This window comes from Alnus glutinosa, chromosome 7, assembly GCF_958979055.1.
Source record: "Alnus glutinosa chromosome 7, dhAlnGlut1.1, whole genome shotgun sequence".
NCBI lineage: Eukaryota > Viridiplantae > Streptophyta > Magnoliopsida > Fagales > Betulaceae > Alnus > Alnus glutinosa.
The window spans coordinates 28,551,284-28,575,733 of record NC_084892.1 but is presented as its reverse complement, the minus strand read 5'-3'; the positions used below and the strand labels follow the sequence as shown (position 1 = coordinate 28,575,733).

Sequence of the window (24,450 nt, the reverse complement as noted above, 5' to 3'; positions counted from 1 at the left end):
GCAGTTTCAGTAGTGCAACAGTAAATTTGCCTCTTGTCAGACAAATTTATTTGTTTTGTCTCTGCGATTTGGTGTTGATTTGTGTTTTGTTTTTAGTTTTGGTTGATTGGGTGAGAGCTGGTGCTTCTAGATCTAAGTTTGGTTGACACTGCGTTGCTGCTCTGCACATCAAGCTCCGAGCTATCGGTGGAAACAAGACAAAAACACCTGGTCCGGCGGCACAGTCTGCAAAATCTAGGGCTTTTTTCATCGGAATCATTTGAGGTTTTCTTTTTATCCAATTTTGGTTTGCGAATAAAATGCTTTGCTTTTCATTTTATAGAGTACACATCTATCTCTTGCCAATTTTTTACCCAATCTCTTTTGTAAATTCATCCTTAAATATGTGGCATCACATTGGTCCCAAATATTCAATGGTGGCTAATTTCTTGTATGGAGATGGACAAAAATAACTATAATAATTGAAATACATAGTTGAAATACATAAACCTTTAACCACATTGAAGATCTTTACATTGGTCCCAAATAAAGAAAGTTTACATTGAAGATCTTTAACCACAAAAATAACTATAATAATTGAAATACATAAACCTTCCAACAATAATGATCAAGACATTTCTTTGTCATAAGTTCTTATACCTCGCTATGTAGTTACCAAAACTGCTTGACGAGGTTCAATTTGCGTTGAGAATGAGTTTTTCTGTTTCAAATATAGTGATGGTGTCGAATGAACTCACTAAATTTATTTGTAAGCCCTAACGCCATTGATTAATGGGATCTTTCATTGAGTTGTTCATATTCAAAGTCTTCAGCTCCATTGTCAGGCCGCTCATCGTCTACTCCATTTCCTCGTCAATTTGTTCACCAATTACATGAACGGAGCAAACTGCCACTTGATATAAATGGGTTTTACCACCCAATTAAAAAATTGTGACATACTACAAGTCTACCTTTCAAACTAAACTAGGGAGCAAAAGATTTAAAGAAAATGTAGTTTCTTCCGTAATAATATCTGTAACACCCTAGACCCCTAGGGTAATTTTATGATTTTGTGGCTATTTTAGTTTTTTAATTTGTTGTGTGGTAGTTGTTTGCACAAAGTTTCCCGAGCTCAAATAAAGGAAAGAAGATAAATCTCACTTGGAGTGAAATCCTAGGTGCCTACCATGTGTAACTCACTAGTACTAGTAGCAGTTGTACGACAATTATTATTTTTGCAGACACAATTGTAGCATGGATTAGTTTGTGGGAAAAGTCCCTTGCGCACAACCTTGTTGTGCACGAATCAGTCCTCTTTATATGTGGTTTGCCGGTGGTAATGGTACCGGTCTTTGTGTTAGTTACCCAGTGATGGAATAGAACATGGTTAGTTAAATTTTTTGGGAAAATTACGTATACCCCTTCCAAACTATCATCTTATTGCCAAAGTCTCCCAAACTACCAATTGTGTCAATGTCTCTCTCTAAACTATAAAAAAATGTCAATGACTCCAATGAAAAAAATACCCTTTACAAAATTAGAAAAAATCTCAAATTTATTTTAAAAAAAAACTATTAAATAATATTTTTTTAAAAAAAAATTTCATTTTTTTTTTCAGTTTTTTTTTAAATAATTTTAGTTTTTTTAGTTTTTTTTTTCTTTTTATTATTAGGAGACATTGTCAATTGAGTAGTGGTTTGAGGTGGATATGGGTATTTTTTTTTTAATTTTTATGCAATTATTCATAAAAAAAAAAGATGTATAAAAGCTTAAAAAGTGTGGGTTCAGATCCCACAGCTGTCAATTAAACCTATTATTTAACTTATTAAAAGGTACAATACTAGGATTTTGAACAGTAGTTGAAGGAAGATAAAAGCTTGGTGGTGGAGCAATCAACTTGGAGGACTTAACACACTTCTCTCTTGCTATCTTTCTTAGTTTTCTTTGGTTGTCTGCGTGCAAAGGTGCTCAAGCCTATTTATAGACATATAACCAATAGAATTCTCCCACCACCAAAGCGCCAACAATTGGTGCATCTCTTCACAACATTTATCGTCTCGCTTTTTTATTTTATTGGTTACCGCAAACCCTAAGAGGTTGGCTCAAGTGGTAAGGGTCTTGGTCTTGGTGGCATTTCCATCAAGTATAAGGTTTGAATCCTCTTGAGTGCAAACAAATCCTTGGGTTCGCCGAAGTATTACTTGATCCATGTGGAGGAGGCGCTTTGCATTGATTACTACATGAGCATGATCAATTTCCAATGCTTTATCTAGATGATATATTTTATTGCTTTATCTACATGACCATCATCAATTTCCAATGCTTTATCTAGATCGTATATTTTATGTTTAGAGTTTTCGTTGGCAGCATATCTAATTTCACCTCCTTTTGTTATTTGTAAAGAAATGCATTAATTTTCACGAAATAATAGTAGTGATGTTGATGATATCAATGAGCTCCTGATCAAATGTCACCTTTTGGTCAATAAGAACAAGATGGAAGGTTAAGTTGTGAGTTTGAAACTCATTGGATGTGTTTGCGACTTACTACTAAAAAAAATGGTAGTGAATTGTTGATGATATAAGAATAATAAATTACAAAACAGATAGCTGCTTTTGTTTTACAGTTTTTTAATCCTTACAAGTAGTTATGCATCATTCTATTTCTCTCAGTGAAACAGGAAAATTTTATTATCATGGAAAAGTTGCTTAAACTAGAGGCATGCTCTTCTCTGTCCCAATCTAAAGGAAGATTTGTAGAGAGTAGCGACAAAATCAGCAATCTTCCGATCCATATTGTTCATCACATCCTCTCATTTCTTATGATGGAAGATATTGCACGATTGAGCATGGTGTCCAAGTGGTGGCAAGAATTATGCATATCTATTCCGTCCTTGACCCTTGATGGCATGCGATATCGAGGCAAGGATTATAAACTTATTCACTTTAAGAATTTTCTTGACAGGTTGATGCTTCGACGCAATGGAATGAAGATGACGCAGTTTTGTGTTCGCTGGACTTTTCTTAGTTGGCATTCTGAAGAATATCGTTTTCTCACATGGTTGCAAGATGCAGTAAGGTGTAATGTTGAAGTGCTTTATCTTGACCTCTATATATTTCTTCCAGGAGCTTTTCAAATGCCACTTTGTGTTTTGAATTGTGAATCGTTGAGGTTTCTAACTGTGAGTTTGTACGGAGGGGTTCTCCAACTGCCATCCTCAAGTGTGTTCACGAAGCTTCAATCGTTATCACTAACACGTACGTGTTCGAGTTCTTGACGAGCTGTTTGTGGAACGGATCTTGTCTTCCTGCAACTCCCTTGATAAGTTATGCCTTGATGACGTTAATGGAATTAATAACATTAACATCCGGTCCTCATCTCTAAAATATCTAGAAATTAGGAGTTATGAACATAATGACCTCTTCCATCTTAATGTCTCTGGGGAGCTACTTGAGGAATTGATAGTACGCTGGAAATTTACTCCCTCTGGTGGCAGATCACTAAAAATGACTACTCCCCATCTCAAATGTTTTACATGGGGCGGATTTGCTTCAGATAATTGTTTTTTGGGGAATTTAAAGTGTTTACGTTCTTGTGCATTAAGTCTTGAACAGCTTTCTAGCTCATGGAGGCCCCCGTACTTGGAGTTTTTCCACATTCTAGAACGGATTGAAGAACTAGTGCTACATGTGCAGTGTCTTAAGGTAAACAACCCCATCATTTCTGAAAGAAGTTTGTCATTATTCTGGAGTTATTTTCAAAACTTTGTGGTCCTACATCCCAAAAAAAAAAAAAAAAAAGCAGCTATAAGAATTTAATCATTTTTTATTGGTATAGTACCTTTTAATCAAAGGTTCCTTTTGTTTGTTTTCTTTTTCTTTTCTTTTTTTCTTCTTCTTTTTTTTAAGCAATAAAAAAGCAGCTATAAGAATTTTGTACTCCTTTAATCTTTAAATGTGATTTTGATTTCTAGTATTTGATGAGTACACCATGAAATTTGATGATGTGGAATTCGTAGCACACATCTGAAAGAAAAGCCTATTGTGGATAGGCCTTACAGAAAATAGTCTATACTTGTTACAGAAGGAAGTCACTATGACGGTGATGATGCATGCTCTTTGTGTTAGAAGTAGATATTTAAAGGCACATATTTTCCACTCTACTAAAAATTTCGTTTTAGGAACTTTTGCTATTTTGCAGTCAAAAGCCCTTGGACATTTTGGTAAATCTTAATCTTATTGTCTCAAGATAAAGATTGTCTTCAACATACTTTTGGTAGAACTTGGATTTTGTATCTATTTGTTTATCTTTGGGCTTATACAAAATTACTAGATGTGAAATTATTACTCACTATCATGTTTTATTCAATTTATCTTATCTCAATCTTTTCTATGCTATTATGTCATGCCCAGTTCAGTAATGTTTTCTGGTCTAACAACTAATAAATGATTTTAGTTTAATTTTTATTTTTTCAACCAAGCATTAGAAAAAAAAAATTATGTGAAAGAGATTTTTCGCAAGTATCTTATATACGTTTTAATTTATCCATGTGCCATTATATATATGTTGGAATGAATATATCAAATAATGTACTTCCAGCATTTAATTTTCTTAGTTTGTATACTTCCTGTATGCTAGGCCAGGAGCCCCTTAAGCCTTTTTAATAATATTTTTTTGCTTATTACCTATCAAAAAAGCATTCAATTTTCTTAGTCAAATCTATTATGAGAAACTGCCTTATACCTGGTTATTTCTTTGATTATGTAAATCTGTTATCTTCATTATTCTTGTTTCGCTGCAAGGAAATTTGTTCAAATATCATTCTAATAATTGACATTCGTAATGTTGCAGGCACTATTTAAGGCAGGCATGATGCCGATTCCTTTGAAGCATTTACATACTTTCCATATAAACTTTATCTCGTCAGATAGTATTGATGCCGATCTAGTTCCAGCCATATCCTTACTTCTGGAAGGAGCTGTTAAGTTACAATCCCGGTTCGAGGCAACTGGGAGGGATTGGATAAAAATGTGGGAACGACAACAAATGTGAAGCTTATTCCGGAGAAAAGGTGCCTCAGTCTCTCTCCCTCCCTCTCTCATGCTGACGATCACATGAATGCATACACTTAAATATAGTTTGTAACTCTTTCTAATCAATTCATTGAAATTTCATCCAGAAAAATGGAAGAATTATAAATCTCCAAAATATTCACGAATATATAAAGTTGTTTGGGTACCCTTCAAAGGATTGTTTCCTCAACCAGGAGGTGCTACTTTTCCATATTCCAAAGTCAATGGTTGCAATAAATACTCTAAAATAGTTCATTTTGGACCAGATTTATTACAGAAGATACAAGAAGATTAGTATTTGGATGCAGTCAAAACTAGGAATAACCATTCTTGTCGTTTAGTTTTTCCATTATTCCTAGGAATAACAATTTTTTTTTTTAATGAAATAGAACATTTCTTGATTTTAATAAAATTATTTTGTACTTTTTTGAGGGAGTTGTCCCTTCGATTTTGATATGGGTAATTGGTTATTGAATGGAATAATCTATGGGTTGAAGTTTTTGTTAAAATGGAAGAAGTTTGAGTTGAGGATTTTGTTTCAGATTTAGTTTACTACTAAGGATTTGTTATTCTTTTTATTAGGTAGTCATTGATTTGTTGGTGTCGAACGTGAGTTTATTTTGTGTGGAGTGTGAGGTAATTTTAATTTTTAATGGGGAGACTGTTATTTTGGACTGTTGGAGTAATCAAATAATGTTTGGGGCTGATGAATGTCGATTGTTGCTGTGGAAGTTTGTCTTGTGGTGTTGAGATTTATGAGATAAATTTATTCAAGGAAATTGGAGGTTGTGTAGCTTGGTTTCAAAACCAGGCTAAGTCTTTATGTTTGGCAGCCATATATTTATGTACGCTAGTAAAATATGTGGAGGAATTTTGATACTGTTTTGTTGTTATCTAGGGGCTGCCATATAGGGGCTGCCAAATTATTGTTATGTTATAATTTGTCACTCATAGTGTTGATGTTCTTGTTTTTAAATTTAGTTATTAGAATAAATATTGGTTTTCAGGCTTTGACAAAGTGTCATAAAATTTTAGGCACTGTGTGAATTGTTAGAATTTTCGGGGGATGATTTGTTTGATTGCGAATGAGGTAAGTAGCTTAGCTAATGGAATTTCTGAAAAATTATTTATACTTTGGTTGAATATTATTTTGAGAACCTTGTGCAGAATTTAATTTCTTTTTGAGTTGTCAAATATTTCTTTAACTCGTTGTGGAAATTTCTATGCACTTGGTTATATTGCTTTATGTTTAATGGCGAATTGTTTGATTTTATTTGAAGGATTGGATATTATCAAAGTTTTTTGAGAATATAAATTATCAATATTCTTGATGAGTGTTTACATGGAAAAATTAAACTTGTGAGCATATTGTGAATTTATCCTTGGTTCTATGATAAGTGATGATGTCTTTGTGGCATAACGGTGATTATCTCATCATTTGACCTCCGATAAATTCTTGCAAAAATATCCTTTTATGGGATATTTGTCTCATTAATTTGGAATATGAAACATTATGTTGTTTGAAACTTAAAATTCTCTTAACTCCATTATCGATATTAGTTACTGGGCATTATTAGCTCATCCTTATTTCTTTTAAATTTTTCAGAATAAGCGGGCGATCCATCTAATTGAGATACTCAGGTAGCTTAATGTTGGAGTGAGTTCTTGGAGTCTAAATTAGAAGTGGAGGTTTCAATAAACATATCTTGGTGTTAGCTATTTGTTTCTTTGGACCCTGTTTATGTTGCTGGGGAAATAGATCTTAATGAGGTTTATTGTATTTGGCCACTACAGAGTATTTTAATGAGGTAGTATGTTTATTATTAAGTTTTTTTTTTTTTGGTTTTATTTATAGCTTTAATTGAGGTTTACAAATGGTTTGTGGTATGAATAATTGGTTCTTGGGGTGAAATAGAGTTGGAAGAAGGAAATATTTCAATTTAGTGTGAAATTGGGTCCAAGTAGCGTCATGTTCTGCTTTGCACTTGGGGCGTGACAATAGATCACTGGAAATTATCCTTTTTTATTTTTGTTTTATTATTATTATTATTTTAAATTTAGGTGAATTGCTTCATTGTCCGTCAAGAGATCTAGATTTAATGCGGAATATTGGAAATTTTAAGAATTGATGTGCATGAAGAGCTGTATTTGAATTGAGCCGAGTTTGGGACTGTTAGACTCGGCTCGAATACATAACTTAGAAGATCGAACTCAACTCCAGCTAGAACTTGAACTGAGTTTTTTAGTTTTGAAAGTGGATTTGAATTCGTCTTGTTATGAGATTTACAGACTTGGCTCGAGTACATAACTTGAGAGATCGAGCCAAGTTTTTGAGTTTTGAAGATATATTCGAATTCAACTTGTTAAGAACCTAACCTCGAAGTCAGTTAGGTTAACAAAATGAGCCCCACACGAGCGGCAAGGTTCCCAACCCTCGGTTGTGGATGTAGAGAAGGAAGAAATGGTGTGTGGGAGACCAAAAACATATACTTAGCTCAAGACGTTCCTAAATCCTAATGTGACAACCTCTTAAATTCAAACTCACTCGCCAAACATAAAGAAGGTATATTGTGTGAAATGAGATGGTCAAGGAATTAACACAAGACACATGTTTTAAACTTAAATTAATGTTCATCAAAGTTCAAACATTAATTACAGGGAGACACACAAAGCCAAAAGGCTAAGAAAAGGACAATGTAGAATCCTAATGCATGTAATTAGCATGTCCTATAATGCATATTAGGAGAGGGCAGTAGCTAGGAAGTCTTGTCCTGCACCTCCCTCTCATTAATTGAAATAACGTGGTATATTTGGCAAATGCTTGTACAGAACAGAGTAGTGAATTGTTAATTTTGAAATTAGTAAAAAGTGATGATGTGATATAAAGTAAAAAAAAAAATTGTATAGAAAAGTTAAAAAGTTTTGTATTGTAGTGAATTTTTTTATTTAAATAGTAATAAAAAAAATTATTAATGTGGTGTAAAAAGTAGAAAAAATAGAAATGTTTTAATATTAATTGTTATTGAAAAATGTGAAAAAGTGAGAAAAAAAAAATAGAAAATGATTGTAGCCCATTATCGTGGCATGGCAAGTTCATTTCCAAACAAAACCATTGTTTGGTGGTTCAAATGACGTCATGCATGAAGGTGACGTCGTTTAACAGTAAATAATGACAACCTAAACACTACGTTTATTGGGTGTGTTTGGTAAAGATTATTAAGTTTTTTTTTTTTTTTTTGAGTAGTAACAAGAAGTAATTGGCGTGATATAAAGTATATAGAATTTGTATGAAAAAATGAAAATAAAAAAATTGTATTGTAGTAAATTTTTTTCATTTGAATAGTAATAAAAAAATTATTAATGTGATATAAAAGTAAAAAAAGTTATAATGTTTTGAAGTTTTGAAGTTTTTTAGAAAATTGAAAATAAAAATGAAGGGAATGATATGTATGTTACCAATTAAACACCCCCACTATTAAACAACGAGTTTTGAAAAAAATAAGTCGTTTGAACAACAAATGACTTTATTTTTTTTTATTGTCGTTTATTGTTCAAACGATGTCTGTTATCAAAAGTAAGAGTATTCATAGTAGATTCTTTATATGGGTTCCCTTTCCTAAGTTTGGAGAAAATGTTAAAAAAAGAAAAATTCACAAAAAACCATTCACACCGGACTTCCTAAATATTTAGCCCTAAACATAAGGATTACTACAGTAGAAACCAAAGTATAGGGTTCCACTGTAGTGATCCTTGTGATTATTAAAATAGGAAAAGAAAAGAAAAAAACATTTCTCTCTCCTGAATCATTAAAGAAGTAAAAAAAATAAAAATTAAAAAGTAAAGAAATTATATTTAATTAGAATAGAGAATGATAAAAGGAAGTTATTCAGAAGTATATTAAAGTAGGGAAAAAAAAAATAGTTTGAATCCTTAAATAAAAAAATAAAAAAAATTTGACGACAAAGCTGCTGGGAATGTTCTAATTAACGTCGTTTAAACGGTAAATAATTTCATTTTTTTTTAAGTTTATATCGTTTATGTATAAGCGATGTAAAAGTCATGTTTTTGGGTCGTTTATATAGATCGAATAACAAAAACAAAAGCATGTCGTGTTTTTTGTAGTATACCCCTTGAACCACTTGGCCATTGACTAAATTACAAGAAACTTTTTTTAATTTTTATCTTGTGGATGAATCATAGCTTTTATAACGAAACACAAAACAATTACAACTCCAGAAAAAGGAGAAGACCCACAAAACACCTTACATCAGACAACCAAAACAAGACAAGCACCAAAATGAAAAGTCAAACTACAACAAGGCTACAACATCCATAAAGCCGAAAGCTGCCTATCAAGAGCAGATCTCTTGAATTTCGGGTCAACAGCTTAGTTCTAACATCCCATTTGATCCGAGCAACCGAGGCTTTCTCTGTCCAGGAGGAATTTCCAAAACAAAGCTCATTTGTCAACCTCCAAATGTGGTAAACAGCTGCAGTCAAACTAAGCTTGCAAAGAGTAGTGTGCAACCCCTTACCCTTAAGACTACAAGCCCACAACACAATATCATCTCAGCTAACATTAGGACCAGGACTTAAGCAATCCGCCATAAGGTTTCTTCAAATACAACGGCTGAAACCACATTGGAAAAATAAATGATCAATCTATTCTTGCACATGAAAACAGAACCTACATAAGGCATGCCCCATAAATCCCCAGCCACGCATTTTCTCCTTGGTTGCAATGGCCCGCCTAAAAACCAGCCACAAAATGAAAGCATGCCGGAGAATAGCCATGGGATGCCATACAACCTTCCACTAAGGGACCACAGGAAACTTAGGTCTAAGAAAATGCCAAGTTTCTCCACAAGAGTAAACACCATTCTTGAATTTCTAAACAGCAACATCTGCTTCTCCAATTTTAACATCCGGAAGTCTAACCTGAATAGCCACCAGATCATCTGATCTAGCAGGAGGCCAATTCCAGTAACCTTCATGTAGAACAGTAGAGACACATGCATTTAGCCCAAGGCCAGAATCATAGACAACCCAAAAACCGTAAGTGTCAATCAATCTACCATTTGGGTGCCATGCATCAAACCTAAGAGAATTATTATGTCCCGTTCCCACTTTGAAACTCAGCAACTTCTTGGCAACTTCTTTAAGCAGGGCAAAAAGGAAAGGCAACAATGTTTGGTATAAAAAAAAAGGTGAGAAAGTGGTACGAAAAAGTGGAAAAAAAAAATTGTTTTATAATTATGTTTTTATTTGAATAATAATAAGTGTATGATGTGATATAAAGAAAGTAAAAAAAAGTTCAAATATTTTGTTGTTGATCTTTTTGAGAAATGGTGATGAACAATAACAGAGCTAAAAGAAAGATTTGCCAAACAAAGCTTAAGACCCGTACGTATTGACGACGCACTCCCGAGTCCCGACGACCATTGCTTTCAACTATCTAAGTCATATTCCAGGAAAATAATGGGAAGCAGATTGAAAGATTTGCCAAACAAAGCTTAAGAGCCGTATTGACGACGCACTCCCGACGACCAATTAATGCCTTCAAGTATAAAGTGTTATTCCAGGAAAATAATGGGAAGACAATTTGTACGAAGATAAATGCTTTCGTACTGCTTGAAACCAAGTCATGCAATTGAGTCAATGGTACGGTGCATGCATGGAAGAAATGAAACCAAGGGGCCCTCCACGTACCATTAATTTCCTCCGACTGTAGTTACGTATATGCTGCTCCTTCTCATGGAAGAAATGCTTACTGCTTGAAACTAAGTCATGCAATTGAGTCAATGGTACGTGCATGGAAGAAATGAAACCAAGGGGCCCTCCACGTACCATTTCCTTCAATTCTCATTTACCACCTTTAAGAAGTGGGCCGGAAAAGCATACAAATTTCTTTTAAATTATTTAAATTGATTCGGAGAATTTTTTTTTTTTTTTTTCTTTTCAGTTTATTCCAATAAGTACTGTCATAATATGTTTGGATTGTTTTTAAAATTAAAATTTAGCATTCTAAGTTGGTAGAATAACAATAATTTTTATTGACTATTAGACTAAATTACACTCAGCACTTATTAGACTAAATTACAAGAAATTTCCTTTAAATAGAAAAGAAATAAAAGAAAAAAAAAATATCTCTCTATTCTTGGGGGTTTTTAAAATCTCAAAAAGATAAAAAAAAAAAAATTAAATAGTAATTTTAAAAATCAAATTACATTTGAGAGGATTATTCCTCGCTATACTCCCACGGTATATTTAGGTGTCTGGTAATCTCTACTTCCATTACTATAAATATGTTTAATTTGATACTTAAATTGTATTTGTATTGTGATATGTTTTTGTATGGTCTCTAAGTATAGAAATACTATTCCCCGCAAAGATCAAGATCAAAATAATTTAATTTGTTACTTAAATTGTATTTGTATTGTCTATTATAGGCATCAGTGTAAGAAATTCCATTTAAGGTATGTCACATATATTTACTGTGATTATAAAATATATATAATTACGGTGTTTAGTGATTTATTCTAATTAAAGATTATTTTGTGAAATCAAATATTTTGAATTAAATTATTGATTTGATTCTTGTGGAAACAAATATTTGAATTCATTATTGATTTTATTTTGTGGAATCAAATAATCTGAATTGATTTTAGATTTGATTCTTATTCCTTGATGTGAGGAATAAATAAGGTAACAGTTCTAATTGAGAGTCTTTGACCTACCTATAAATAGGCATGTGTTCCATCTATTGGCACTCACTGGTAGGTATAGGTCAGAAGAGCATCTTTCGATCTAAAATATTGTTTTTTCTAGTTATTTTGGATTCTGTGCTACTAAGGAGTTTTTTCTTTACTTCGCTTGAGCAAACAATTAATTATATATAGAATTCTTACCATCGGTGCTATTTTCTGCCGGCACTCTTCGGCAACTCTGATCCTAGTTTGTTCTTTTGCAAACAGACTCATCTTCGGACCTCGTGTGACCGATGTATATATCCTCGGACTCCGTGTTTAGTCTTCCCTCAAAAAATGTCATCAACAATAATCTAACATTTATGTGTGGAATAATAATATGATTATCCCCTTGATGATTGTTTTGCATGCTACCATGCACCTCGATCATATAAAGATGACACATTAGAATCACTTGTCACATGATGTCAGGTTATGAAGTCTGTTTGATCTATTATGGAAAATTAAAATGCCAGTTGGATTATCTAAAATTAATCCATGGGGATCGAGTTGAATGATTGGAACAAATTAGTCAAGAAACGCGATGAAAAATAACGCATCAAAGAATGAAAAAATAACTCACGACGACCATTAATAATGCTTTCAGGTACTACTTTCAAGTCTTCTCAACAAAAAATTCCACAAAAATAATGCACTAAAAAAATTAAATAAATAATTAACCAATAAGAAAATCTGGATGAAGAGAACAGTCAACAGCTAGCATCTGCTGTCCGCCAATCCTAGTTTGAAAATTAAATGCGAGAGGGGACCGCAGATAATTAAGGCGTCGCCTTCAACATTTGGCAACCTCCTGGAAATGGTTGGGAGAATTGAAATCAAGGGGCCTTCCTCTACAGCTTCCGCTTTTAAGAAGTATATATGTTATATATGTAACACTCTTTGGTTACCAAAGGGGATACAAAGGAAACAGAGAACAACTATTCTCCATTCTCCAATGATGCCGACTCTCTTCTTCCTTTTTCTTCTTCTCTCCGCTATTTTTGCTCAACAGGGCCAGTCCCTTGTAAAGCGAGGCTCTTTCTTGACACCAACCACCAACTCTTCTTGGCCATCACCTTCCGGTCTATACGCCTTTGGATTCTACAAGCAAGGCAACGGTTTTGCTGTCGGCATTTTTCTTGCTGGGCATCCACAGAAGACGGTCGCCGTTTGGACAGCCGACCGAGACAAGCCTCCAGTTCCCGCTGATTCTAAACTGAATTTCACTAGTGATGGAAAACTGGTTCTTCAATCGGCACAAGGCGCAGAGACACCCCTCGCCAGTTTTCCGGATGGTGCAACCTCAGTGTCGATGCTTGACACGGGCAACTTTGTTCTCCTTGATTCTGATAATCGGACGAAATGGCAGAGTTTCGATCATCCGACGGACACCTTTTTGCCAACTCAGAATCTTTCCCACGGGCAAGCGTTGTATTCCAGTATTTCAGACGCCAACAGGTCAACCGGCAAATTTCAGGTGTTGATGCAAGAAGATGGAAGGCTGGCGATGTACCCAGTTGGAACTCAAAACACGATTGAAGATGGTTATTGGGGAGAAGGTATAGATGGGCAAAAGAGTGACGTGGTTCTGCAACTTGAAAACAATGGTCATCTCTATTTGATCAATGGCGCGGGCGTTATTATAAGGAATATGACAGATGGATATCCTACAAAAGATGTTCTCTACCGATTGACAATTGACCCAGATGGGATCTTGCGTCTATACTCCCACGATATGAATCAAACTTTGACGACTGTCAAATGGTTTGCTCCAAGTGATGACATCTGTAAGCCCATGGGTCTATGTGGGGATAATGGATATTGTGTTTTAAATGGTCAACAAGTTGGTTGCGAATGTCTTCCTCAATTTGAACCGGTCAACAAGGAGGATAGGAGTGCAGGCTGTCAAAGGAATTCCACTGTGGAGAGTTGCAAAAGCAGCAAAGGGAATTTCACCATGGAACCAGTACTGCATACCGTATGGGAAAATAAAAGTTATTCTGTTCTCAAATCGCCATCCCAAGCCAATTGCGGAGAAGCATGTTCGCAGGACTGCGACTGTGAAGCTGCACTGTTCAAGGACGGGCTTTGCGCAAAACATATGCTTCCTTTGCGATTTGTGAGAAAAAATCAAACCGACTCAACCGTAGCCCTTATCAAGGTAAAGGTTGGTACATCTACACCCACTATAAATACAACTCTGCCGAAAGAACCCAAGAAAAAGCATCGATCGGATCACATCATAATTATCAGTGTTTCATTACTTGCTTTTGTATTAGTTGTCTTGGCGATTTCTGGAATTGCAATTTATAGATATCGTGTCTCGGCATATAAAAAGCGCGCATACACGAAGATGAGAAAGGGACCGATGGTTTCGAGGAATGACGACTAAAGTTGGAGTTTGGTGCATTATGAATGAGCCCTCGCTCCGCCCATCAATTAAAAAGGTTCTACTTATGTTGGAAGGAACTGTAGACATTAATTCCAGTCCTTCCAAGTCCAACTTCTTTCTAAGTACCATGTAAGATGGATTTGATATTCCAAATCCGACATCCTTTCTTGGTGTCTTCTAAAATGTGTTTGCAGTACTTGTACCAAACTTAAAAAATAAGTCTTGTCTAGACTCTAGTGGTGTCCTCTAAAATGTGTTTGCATGTCTTGGACGTTTTCTTTTGAGTATTGTGTATCTTGTATCAATGTTTTGGTGTATATGTAAGCAGCATTGAGTTTTTCATTTGTGTGCTAGAAGTAACGCTCCAATAAAAAAATTTCTTATCAAGTTCTATATTTCAACCAAAAAGAACAACAGCTAGTTCTTGTCGATTATATCTTATCTCGTTGTAAAAGATTGGATTCAAGTGAAGATCAAGCTCCAGATAAAGATAAAGATGTACGGAATGAGTAATGTTAGAAAGAGTGTAACGACTCGCCTTTTACAAAAATGCATAAGTGAATTTTTTTTTGAATTTCCACGTATTGTTATGACATCAACAATGACGTCATTAGAGTATAAATTAGCAACGGATCAAATATATTTTTACATAAAAACTTTAGAATCATAACACATTGAGCTAACTGAAATACTTCTAGACATTCATTCAGAAATCGTTTAACTATACATTAACAAGTGTCATTGTTCACACAATATATATGAAAAAACCTATTAAATACAAACATCTATAAACATATTGCATTCCAAAATTAAAACATAATAGTCCACTAAAAGAGAGGCAAGCCAGCCTCAAACATTGCCATCAGGATTCACCTAAGTGTCTGGGTAATTCTGACATTCTTCCTCCACATATCCTGTATTAATAAGTAGTACAGAGAAAAGAATAATACAAAAGAAAATACCTAAGTGAGTCAACTGTTTTCAATAATATTATATCACTGACAATATTATTATACCAAATAATATTGTGCCAATAATAAATATTATATACTAATAATATTATTAATTAGTTCACTTAAATAATTAGTTTGTCTATTTAATAACACAGTAATATTATTAGAGTCTAATATATTTCTAAGCTACCGAGTGTGTGTCATTGTATGAGTCATAGCATGCAATGATTAATCACACAACCATTTAGGACAGATGGCACGTAATTATGCATTTATCAGAATAATGTCGATCGAACGACATAAAGTGATTATCGATCGACATAAAGTGATTATCGATCGACATGTCGATCGAGTGACAGGTATTGTCAATTGAGCGATTGATCAAGCAATAAGTCGATCGATCAGCAAAAGTGGTCGATTGAGCAACTAAAAATGTGGATTGATCATCACGAGTCTTAAATTCTATTTAAAACGTTATGTCTTAAAATCTAGGGCGTTACAAAGAAGATTCTTGTGAGCTTTTAAAATCACTAATAGATTAAAATTCAATAATAATTATCTCAAATTTAATATTAATTTTAAAAGTCATATTACATTTGGGAGGATTCATCCTCAATCGCTATACTCCCACGATATATTTGAGTCAGAACGATATATTTGGGTGATTGACGATCTCTACTTCCATGAATATAAATATGTTTAATTTGTTACTTAAATGGTATTTGTATTGTCTGTTTTTGTTAGGGTATCTCTTAAGTATAGAAATGCTACATCAAAAAAACTTTTATCGTTTGGCCAATAATTTGACATCTTTTTAATCCCTTTAGGCATAGTCAAAACACACTGTTGGAGCATTTGAATTGGTTGCACTTTTTTTTTATTTTTTGAGAAAATTTGTAAACTTATTCAGGCTCATATGAGCAATTCAGGAAAGGGGGTGAAGTTCCTCCTTCCTAATTAATAATACCACCAATACATGGTGGAATAGAATGCCACCAAGTTTAATTAATTTATTGGTGACATGGTACAAACCTCTTTTGCTAAAACATGGGAAATAGTAATATAGTATTTGCTCCTCAAACAACATGACGAAAAATAGATTCTTCCATGGAAGACATGCCTTGTTTAATGTCATGCACAAAGAGTGACCATAACTGCGCGCTCCCACAATGCTCGTTTGAGTTTACTGCATTTACAACCTGAAGAGCATCACTTTTATTTTATTTTTATGCCTTCTTGTTCCAGGGAATGTAGATTCCCTCCCACCTGACTTTTGCAGGAAGTGTAAATTCCCTTCTACAAAGGTGGGACCGTGGGAATCCACTTTTCCTTTCCCCTTAAGGAAACTTTTCTTCTTTCAGATAGCAAAAATCCATATAACACATGTAGCCAAGGATAGAGTAAGACATTTTAATAGTAGGGGTTAAAGTGTATATATATATAAAGCCAAATTTTAAGTAAATTAAAAATAACCCAGTTTTTATATTTTTATTATTCCCTTCAAATTAAAAATCAATAAGCAAAATTAAAAAGAAATTTTTTTGAAAAAAAAATGTAAAGAAAACCGCTGTCAAAAGATTCAGAAAATGAAAAATAAAAAATAATAAAAAAAGTCTCAATTTCTATACTGAAATTGAGAAATTTCAATTGGATGAATTGTGTGTTTCCCGGCATTCTCGCAAGGCTTTATCTAAATGACATGACTCTTGAAGCTAACATTCTCTTACTCATTTTTTTAGAACAGCTCACTCTAACTAATACAATAGCTCACTAACTGTTATACAAAACACAATATATTCTACATAAAATACATTATGCTAAATGCAACACAAAACAAATGAAACGTATGTCTTCATTTTTCTAGACTTTTCTAATCTCATATAACTATATTGAAATGAATCCCCATTTTACATTATCTTTGCCACATATTCTTAGGAAATTGAGCTTTACCAAGTGTATGACTCCTCAAGTTTACACCAGTCTTCTTCCAATATACTGTTTTACTAAATTCCTTTTATTTACTTTGAACAAAACATATGCAACTTTGTCAAGCTCCTTCCATTGTTACCATTCTCAGACATGTCTGTTGCTACTCATGAAATATTAAAGAAAAAAAGTTTTGACAATGAAGTTATCGTTCTAAATCTTGAGACGAAACTAGTTGAAGAGATGATAAAAGGGAAGGGGCCAACGTGCCAATTTTTTTTTTGCTAGGGACTAATAGGCAAAAAACCTTATAATTTTTTTTTCTTTTACCTTAAATTTTTTTCTTCTTCTTAAAAGTTGAGGGGGGGCTATGGCCCTACCGTCCCCCTCCCCCCTCCCTCTTCCCCCCTCCCTCTATCATCCATGCAACTTCCTTTTGTAATATTGCATGGAAAATAATATATAGCTTCCTTGAAGACATACCAATTCCTCTATTGACTTTTGAAATTTGATAAGTAAATGAATCCAGTTTTTTTTTTTTACAAGTCAATGAATCCACACTACAAAAAAAATTTGGGATTAGTGGCATGTCTACTGTAGCAATTTTTCGGCACATCACTATTTAGGACATGTCAATAAGCCACGTCACTAAATTTTTATTGACATGTTAATACATACACGTCATTAAATAGTGACGTGTTACAAATTAACACGTCAACCTAAATAAAAAAAATCTTAAATCAAAAATAACACGTCAACCCCCAACCGGTCTATGGGGATGGCTTGGGGCCCCAGGGGGTGGCCGGCCACCCCATATTTTTTATTTATTAATATTTTATTATATAGGACACGTGGCATGATGTGGGTTGTTGGATGAAAATAAATGGCCAGATCAACAATTTTTTAAAAATATTTAAAAAATTTGAAAATTCTTTCTAACTATAGTTAAAAAAATTTGACGGTAGAGAGTTTTGTGCCATTTTGAATGACCCAAGGAGTTTATTGTCGAAAAATGAAAAACCTAGGGAGTTTTTCATTTTTGGCGGGTTGACTCAGGAACTTCTCATATATTTTCCCTATAAACAAACTATTTGGTGACGTGTGCATAAGCACACGTCAACAATTAGTGACATGTAATAAAACATGCGTCAATATATAGTGACATATCCAAATGACACGTCACAATAGTTACGTGTTAAAAAAACACATCAACCAATATTGACGTGCTTGAAGAGCTATATTTGAATTGAGTTGAGTTTGGGATTGTCGGACTTTGCTCGAATACATAACTTGAAAGATCGAACTCGACTCGAGCTAGAGCTTGAACCGAGTTTAATTTTGAGTTTTGAAAGTGAATTCAAATCTGGCTTGTTATGAGATTGCCAGACTCGGCTCGAGTACATAACTTGAGAGATCGAGCCAAGTTTTTGAGTTTTGAAGATATGTTCGAATTCAACTTGTTAAGAGCCTAACCTCGAACTCAGTTAGGTTAACAAGACGAGCCCCATTTGAGCTCAATAGAAGCGGCAAGGTTCCTGACGCCGGAACAGAATAGCGATTATTCTGTAGGCTAATCAGTAAGTAATTTGCAAGGAAGAAACAAGAAATTCACCCCAAAACAGAGATAAAACTCTGAAATTTGATAATTGATCAATAACAATGAATTGTCGAAAAACACCCACAAGCCGGGCTTAAATAGCTGAAAATTAGGTTTAGGAGAATTTTTGCCAAAAATAGCAAAATCCCGAAAACCCTAATAAAACGAAATACATAATAAAATAATTATTCTGTCGAAAATCTGATCCAAATCGGGCTCAGAATCACCTCCAAAACAATAAGCGAAAAGTTACCATAAATGGCAAAAAATATCTAAAATTAAGGTTTTGACAAGGAAAACAGCGGATTTTGGGGCTCGAAACGAGACGCACCGAGCAAATCTCGGTGACCACGACGTGCGCGCCGAAGAGAGCTTTCCGAATTGGGGTCATATGCGCGAAACGGATACACGTAGCCAAAGTTATGGCCAAATTACTGCGGCGCACTCGGAAATTGCCCCAATTAGGTCAGATTACGATTTCTTGCCAATTTTGCGCTGATCCGCCTGCTCCAAGTAATTCAGCGCCTTTATTGTGCAATCTAACAAATCAGCTTCATCAGACTCGGACCCTCCTGCATCAGTCACCCTGGGTTGGAAAGAACTCGTCCTCGAGTTCACAGCAATATCATCAGAATCCGCAAAATAAGGACTTAAGTGCTTCACATTAAAGACATCAGAGGTCTTCAAATGACTGGGGAGACGCAACCGGTAGGCGTTGTCATTGATCTTCTGCAATATTTCACAGGGCCCGATCTTCCGCTCCTTAAGCTTATTATACTCGCCAACAGGGAACCGATCACGAGTTAACACTGTCCAAACAAAATCACCAACATCAAAAAGTACCTGACGACGATGGTGGTCCGCTCGAGCCTTGTACTTGTCATTGCTCTCCTGAATGGCCAGTTTTACCTGCTCATGGATGCCCCGAAGATGGTCGGCCAGCTCATCTGCCTTAGGATTCAAGCGACCGACACGTGGAACAGGAGCCAAGTCCAATACTCCGGATGGATTCTGACCATAGACAATCTCGAATGGGCTCATCCCTGTGGTCCTGCTCCTCGACCTGTTGTAGGCAAACTCTGCCTGAGGTAGGGCCAAATCCCACTGCTTTGGCTTAGTCCCTGCCAAACACCGCAAGAGGTTGCCCAAACTCCGGTTCACCACTTCTGTCTGGCCATCTGTCTGCGGGTGGTAGGCACTACTGAAGTTCAACTTTGTCCCCAGTTTTCCCCATAAGCTCCTCCAAAAACTACTAATAAATTTGGTATCCCGATCTGAAGTGATAGATCGAGGGACACCATGAAGACGCACAATCTCCCTAAAGTAGAGATGGGCGATCCGAACAGCATCCATGGTCTTCCTGCAAGCTACGAAATGGGCCATCTTGGAAAACCTATCAACCACAACCAAAATGGAATCGCAGGTCAGTTGGGTACGGGGCAAGCCCAACACAAAGTCCATGCTGACATCGAGCCACGGAGCGTCAGGAACTGGTAATGGGGTGTACAAGCCCGCATTGGTGAGGACACCCTTGGACTTCTGACACACATAACAACGCTCCACAAAGTGAGCCACGTCACTAGTTAACTTGGGCCAATAGTAGTCAGAAGAGATAAGAGCCAACGTCTTGTCCCGCCCGAAGTGGCCCTCATTATGAAGTTCACTAATAATCTGTTGCCTCAGTGAACAATCTGGAATGCACAATTGTAACCCACGAAACAGATAACCATTATGCAAAATGAAATCAGAACGATGACCATCTGTTACCTCCTGAATGATCTTCCCAAAGGAAGGGTCTGCTGCATACATGTCAGTGAAAGCTTCAAACCCTGCGACTCTAGTACTCATGGTGGTGAGAAGCATCGTACAACGACTCAGGGCATCTGCGACTCGGTTCAGACTTCCCGCTTGGTGCCTTAGTGCAAAGGTAAATTCCTGTAAGTATGCCACCCACTTGGCGTGTCGCCTACTCAGCTTGTGTTGACCATTGATGTACTTCAGAGCCTCATGATCGGTAATAAGGATAAACTCCTTGTGGACTAGATAGTGACGCCAATGCTTCAGAGACTGAACGATGGCATAAAACTCCAGGTCGTAGGTGGAGTAATTCTTCTTTGATCCTGATAGCTTCTCACTGAAAAAAGCTATGGGACGCCCCTCCTGACTGAGGACGCCTCCAATGCCAACTCCAGATGCGTCGCAGTTTAATTCGAACACCTTCTCAAAGTCAGGGAGTGCCAAAACTGGTGCCTCGGTCATCTTCTGCTTGACCAGTTGGAAACTGATCTCTGCCTCCTCAGACCACTGGAACTCACGACCCTTGAGGCACTCTGTGATGGGAGCAATCAGGGTGCTGAAATTCCTGATGAATCGGCGGTAAAAGGACGCCAACCCATGGAAACTCCTCACGTCGTGTAGGGTCTTTGGCTGGGGCCACTCCAAAACGGCATCTATCTTGGATTGATCTGCATGGACACCATCAGTAGATACAACAAAACCAAGAAAGGTTACCGAAGTAGTGAAGAAAGAACACTTCTTTCGATTAACGAAGAGGCGTTCTGTTCTCAACGTACTGAAAACAGCACGGAGGTGCTCAAAATGTGATGTCCAAGTGGGACTATAGATGAGGATATCGTCGAAGTACACCACGACGAACTTCCCCATAAAAGGCCGCAAAACCTGATGCATGAACCTCATAAAAGTACTGGGTGCATTGGACAACCCAAAAGGCATCACCAACCACTCGTACAATCCATGCTGCGTCTTGAACGCCGTCTTCCACTCATCTCCAGGCCTTATTCTAATCTGGTGGTAGCCGCTTTTAAGATCAATTTTGGAGAAGACCCGAGAACCGGCTAATTGATCCAACATATCATCCAAGCGAGGAATTGGGAACCGGTATTTTACGGTGATCCGGTTGATGGCTCTGCTATCAACGCACATGCGCCATGAACCATCTTTCTTTGGTACCAACAGGGCAGGAACAGCACATGGACTCATACTCTCACGGATGTAGCCCCGCTCTAGCAACTCTACCACTTGCCGTTGCAACTCTTCCGCTTCCTTGGGACTGAGGCGATAGGCTGGCCTATTCGGCAAAATCGACCCAGGAATCAGGTCAATCTGATGCTGGATGTCTCGCATCGGTGGTAGTCCGGGAGGAAAATCTTCTGGCATGAGGTCAGAAAATTCTGATAGCAGCCGCTGCACTTCTGGTGGTAATTCTGGAGCCTCGTCCACTGCACTATTCCCACAAGGCAGTAACGCATAAATTCTGTCTTCACGCTCAACTTCGACTAAGAACCTGGACAAAGAAAGCAGGTTAGTATTATCGGCTACTTGGGTAGGATTGGCTCCATCCCGACGAGGTGCTAACACAATCTTCTTCCCTTTGATGCTAAGGGAATAGGTATTCTTCCTGCCATCATGCACCACATTGCGATCGTACTGCCAAGGCCTGCCTAATAGTATATGACAAGCGTCCATAGCTACTACATCACACCAAGCATTGTCAAAATACTTCTTGCCTACAGAAAAAGATACTATGCATCGTCTATCTACTTTTACCTCACTTCCTTTGCTGAGCCACGACAGCTTGTATGGCTTAGGATGATGTTCGGTCTTCAATTGCAATTTCTGGACAGCCTCATCAGACACTACGTTCTCGCAACTGCCACTATCAATGATCATCTTACATACCTTGTCGGCCACCGTGCAAGTGGTATGGAAAATATTGGTTCTCAACCAATCATCTCCAAAGTCCCCCTTGGGAGTCAGCAGACTCTTACGAATGACGAGAGTCTCTTGGCCGTCTCCATACAGCACCTCTTCATCCCCATCTTCGTCATACACTGGATCTCCAGTCTCCTCATACGTGTAATCTACCATGTCTTCCTCAAGCAGGAGGTTTTTGCCCTTCTGGCTGGCAGGTTTCCTGCATTCACTTGCCCTATGCCCTTGTTCCCCACATCGATAACATTTAATATTAGGGTTAGGATTACCCTGTGTTGGCGGCTGGACAGGACGGGATTCTTGGGGCCGAACTGGGCGGTTGCCTTGATCGCTTCTGACCACAGGCCGCTTGTTCTGCTACTTCTCTGCGACAAGTGCACGCTGATAGGCCTCCGAAACAGTCCACAGCGAGTGTAGGCTGAGGGCATCTTGTAGGGGCTGTCGCAATCCTCCCAAATACCGCGCCACCATCTGCTCTTCTGTCTCCGATAAATCATTCCGCGCGATCAACTGATAGAACTCCTCGGTGTAATCATCCACTGATCTCATACCTTGCCTCAACGAGTGAAGTCGCTGAAACAGGGTTTGAGTGTAGCCGAACGGAAGGAAGTGACTCTTCATCTTGATCTTCATCTTCTCCCAATCGGTGATCTTGGCTTTGCCCTGCCTCTCTCTTGACCGCTTCAACTGCTCCCACCACGCAGATGCTCGACCCTTTAATTTGATGGCGACCAGTTTCACCTTGTCGCGATCAGGGACTTCCTTATACTCAAAAATCCGCTCTATCTCGTTCAACCAATCGACGAAACCTTCGGCTTGTAACGTGCCAGAAAACTCGGGCAGGTCTACCTTGAAACCGAGGGCTCCATGATGACGTTCCCGACCACGGTGGTCCCGGTTTGGAACGGGATTGTGATACGGGTTGTCGAAGGTGGAATCGGAATCGGAGTTCTCCATCTCACGATTGCCGAATTCCTGCACCGCAAGGCGCTGGGTTAATTCTGCAACTTGCCTCTGCAAATCTTCAATCATCACGTCCTGAACGCTACGATCACGGTGCGGAGCTTCCTCATTTGGAACCTGCCCACGACAACCACCACGACCACGACCACCAGCCATCGGAACTGATGAAGACCACGTCTCAGGAAGGTGCTGAAGCTCTGATACCAATTGACGCCGGAACAGAATAGCGATTATTCTGTAGGCTAATCAGTAAGTAATTTGCAAGGAAGAAACAAGAAATTCACCCCAAAACAGAGATAAAACTCTGAAATTTGATAATTGATCAATAACAATGAATTGTCGAAAAACACCCACAAGCCGGGCTTAAATAGCTGAAAATTAGGTTTAGGAGAATTTTTGCCAAAAATAGCAAAATCCCGAAAACCCTAATAAAACAAAATACATAATAAAATAATTATTCTGTCGAAAATCTGGTCCAAATCGGGCTCAGAATCACCTCCAAAACAATAAGCGAAAAGTTACCATAAATGGAAAAAAATATCTAAAATTAAGGTTTTGACAAGGAAAACAGCGGATTTTGGGGCTCGAAACAAGGCGCACCGAGCAAAGCTCGGTGGCCACGATGTGCGCGCCGAAGAGAGCTTTCCGAATTGGGGTCATATGCGCGAAACGGATACACGTAGCCAAAGTTATGGCCAAATTACTGCGGCGCACTCGGAAATTGCCCCAATTAGGTCAGATTACGATTTCTTGCCAATTTTGCGCTGATCCGCCTGCTCCAAGTAATTCAGCGCCTTTATTGTGCAATCTGACAAATCAGCTTCATCAGACTCGGACCCTCCTGCATCAGTTCCCAACCCTCGTTGAGAGGTAAGGAAACTAATGCTTTTTCTATTTTATATTTTTTGTGAGAAATAGGGTGTGAGAGACCAAAATGGAGGGTTTAAGATGTAGGGAGATATACGAAAGATGATGCTAAAAACTAATAAATAAGAAGAGCCTTGGGTAAGAGTTCATATATAACAAGAGCTAGATATGTATCAAGACTCTTCTTCTCTATTTAATTCTTCTTGAGACTATTAAAATGTCA

At 37.1% G+C, this 24,450-nt stretch overlaps 3 protein-coding genes across 3 annotated transcripts in view; all 3 read left to right on the top strand.

Annotated features, from left to right (window-relative positions):
* Nucleotides 1–6,956, top strand: part of LOC133873983 (F-box/LRR-repeat protein At2g42720-like) — a 33,776-nt gene extending 26,820 nt beyond the window's left edge. The window contains exon 6 of the transcript XR_009901190.1: nt 6,822–6,956. The gene's annotated coding sequence lies outside the window, so the exon portion shown is untranslated. The remainder of the gene's footprint in view (nt 1–6,821) is intronic.
* LOC133873428 (F-box/LRR-repeat protein At4g14103-like) lies at nt 2,675–5,031 on the top strand. The gene is made up of 3 exons (XM_062311131.1): nt 2,675–3,160; nt 3,594–3,683; nt 4,831–5,031. The coding sequence occupies exons 1-3, from the start codon at nt 2,675–2,677 to the stop codon at nt 5,029–5,031; spliced, it is 777 nt and encodes a 258-aa protein (XP_062167115.1).
* A 5,799-nt stretch (nt 6,957–12,755) lies between the features above and the next one.
* On the top strand, nt 12,756–14,189 carry LOC133873427 (G-type lectin S-receptor-like serine/threonine-protein kinase LECRK1). Its single transcript, XM_062311130.1, has one exon. The coding sequence runs from the start codon at nt 12,756–12,758 to the stop codon at nt 14,187–14,189; it is 1,434 nt and encodes a 477-aa protein (XP_062167114.1).
* The last annotated feature ends 10,261 nt before the right edge of the window (nt 14,190–24,450 follow it).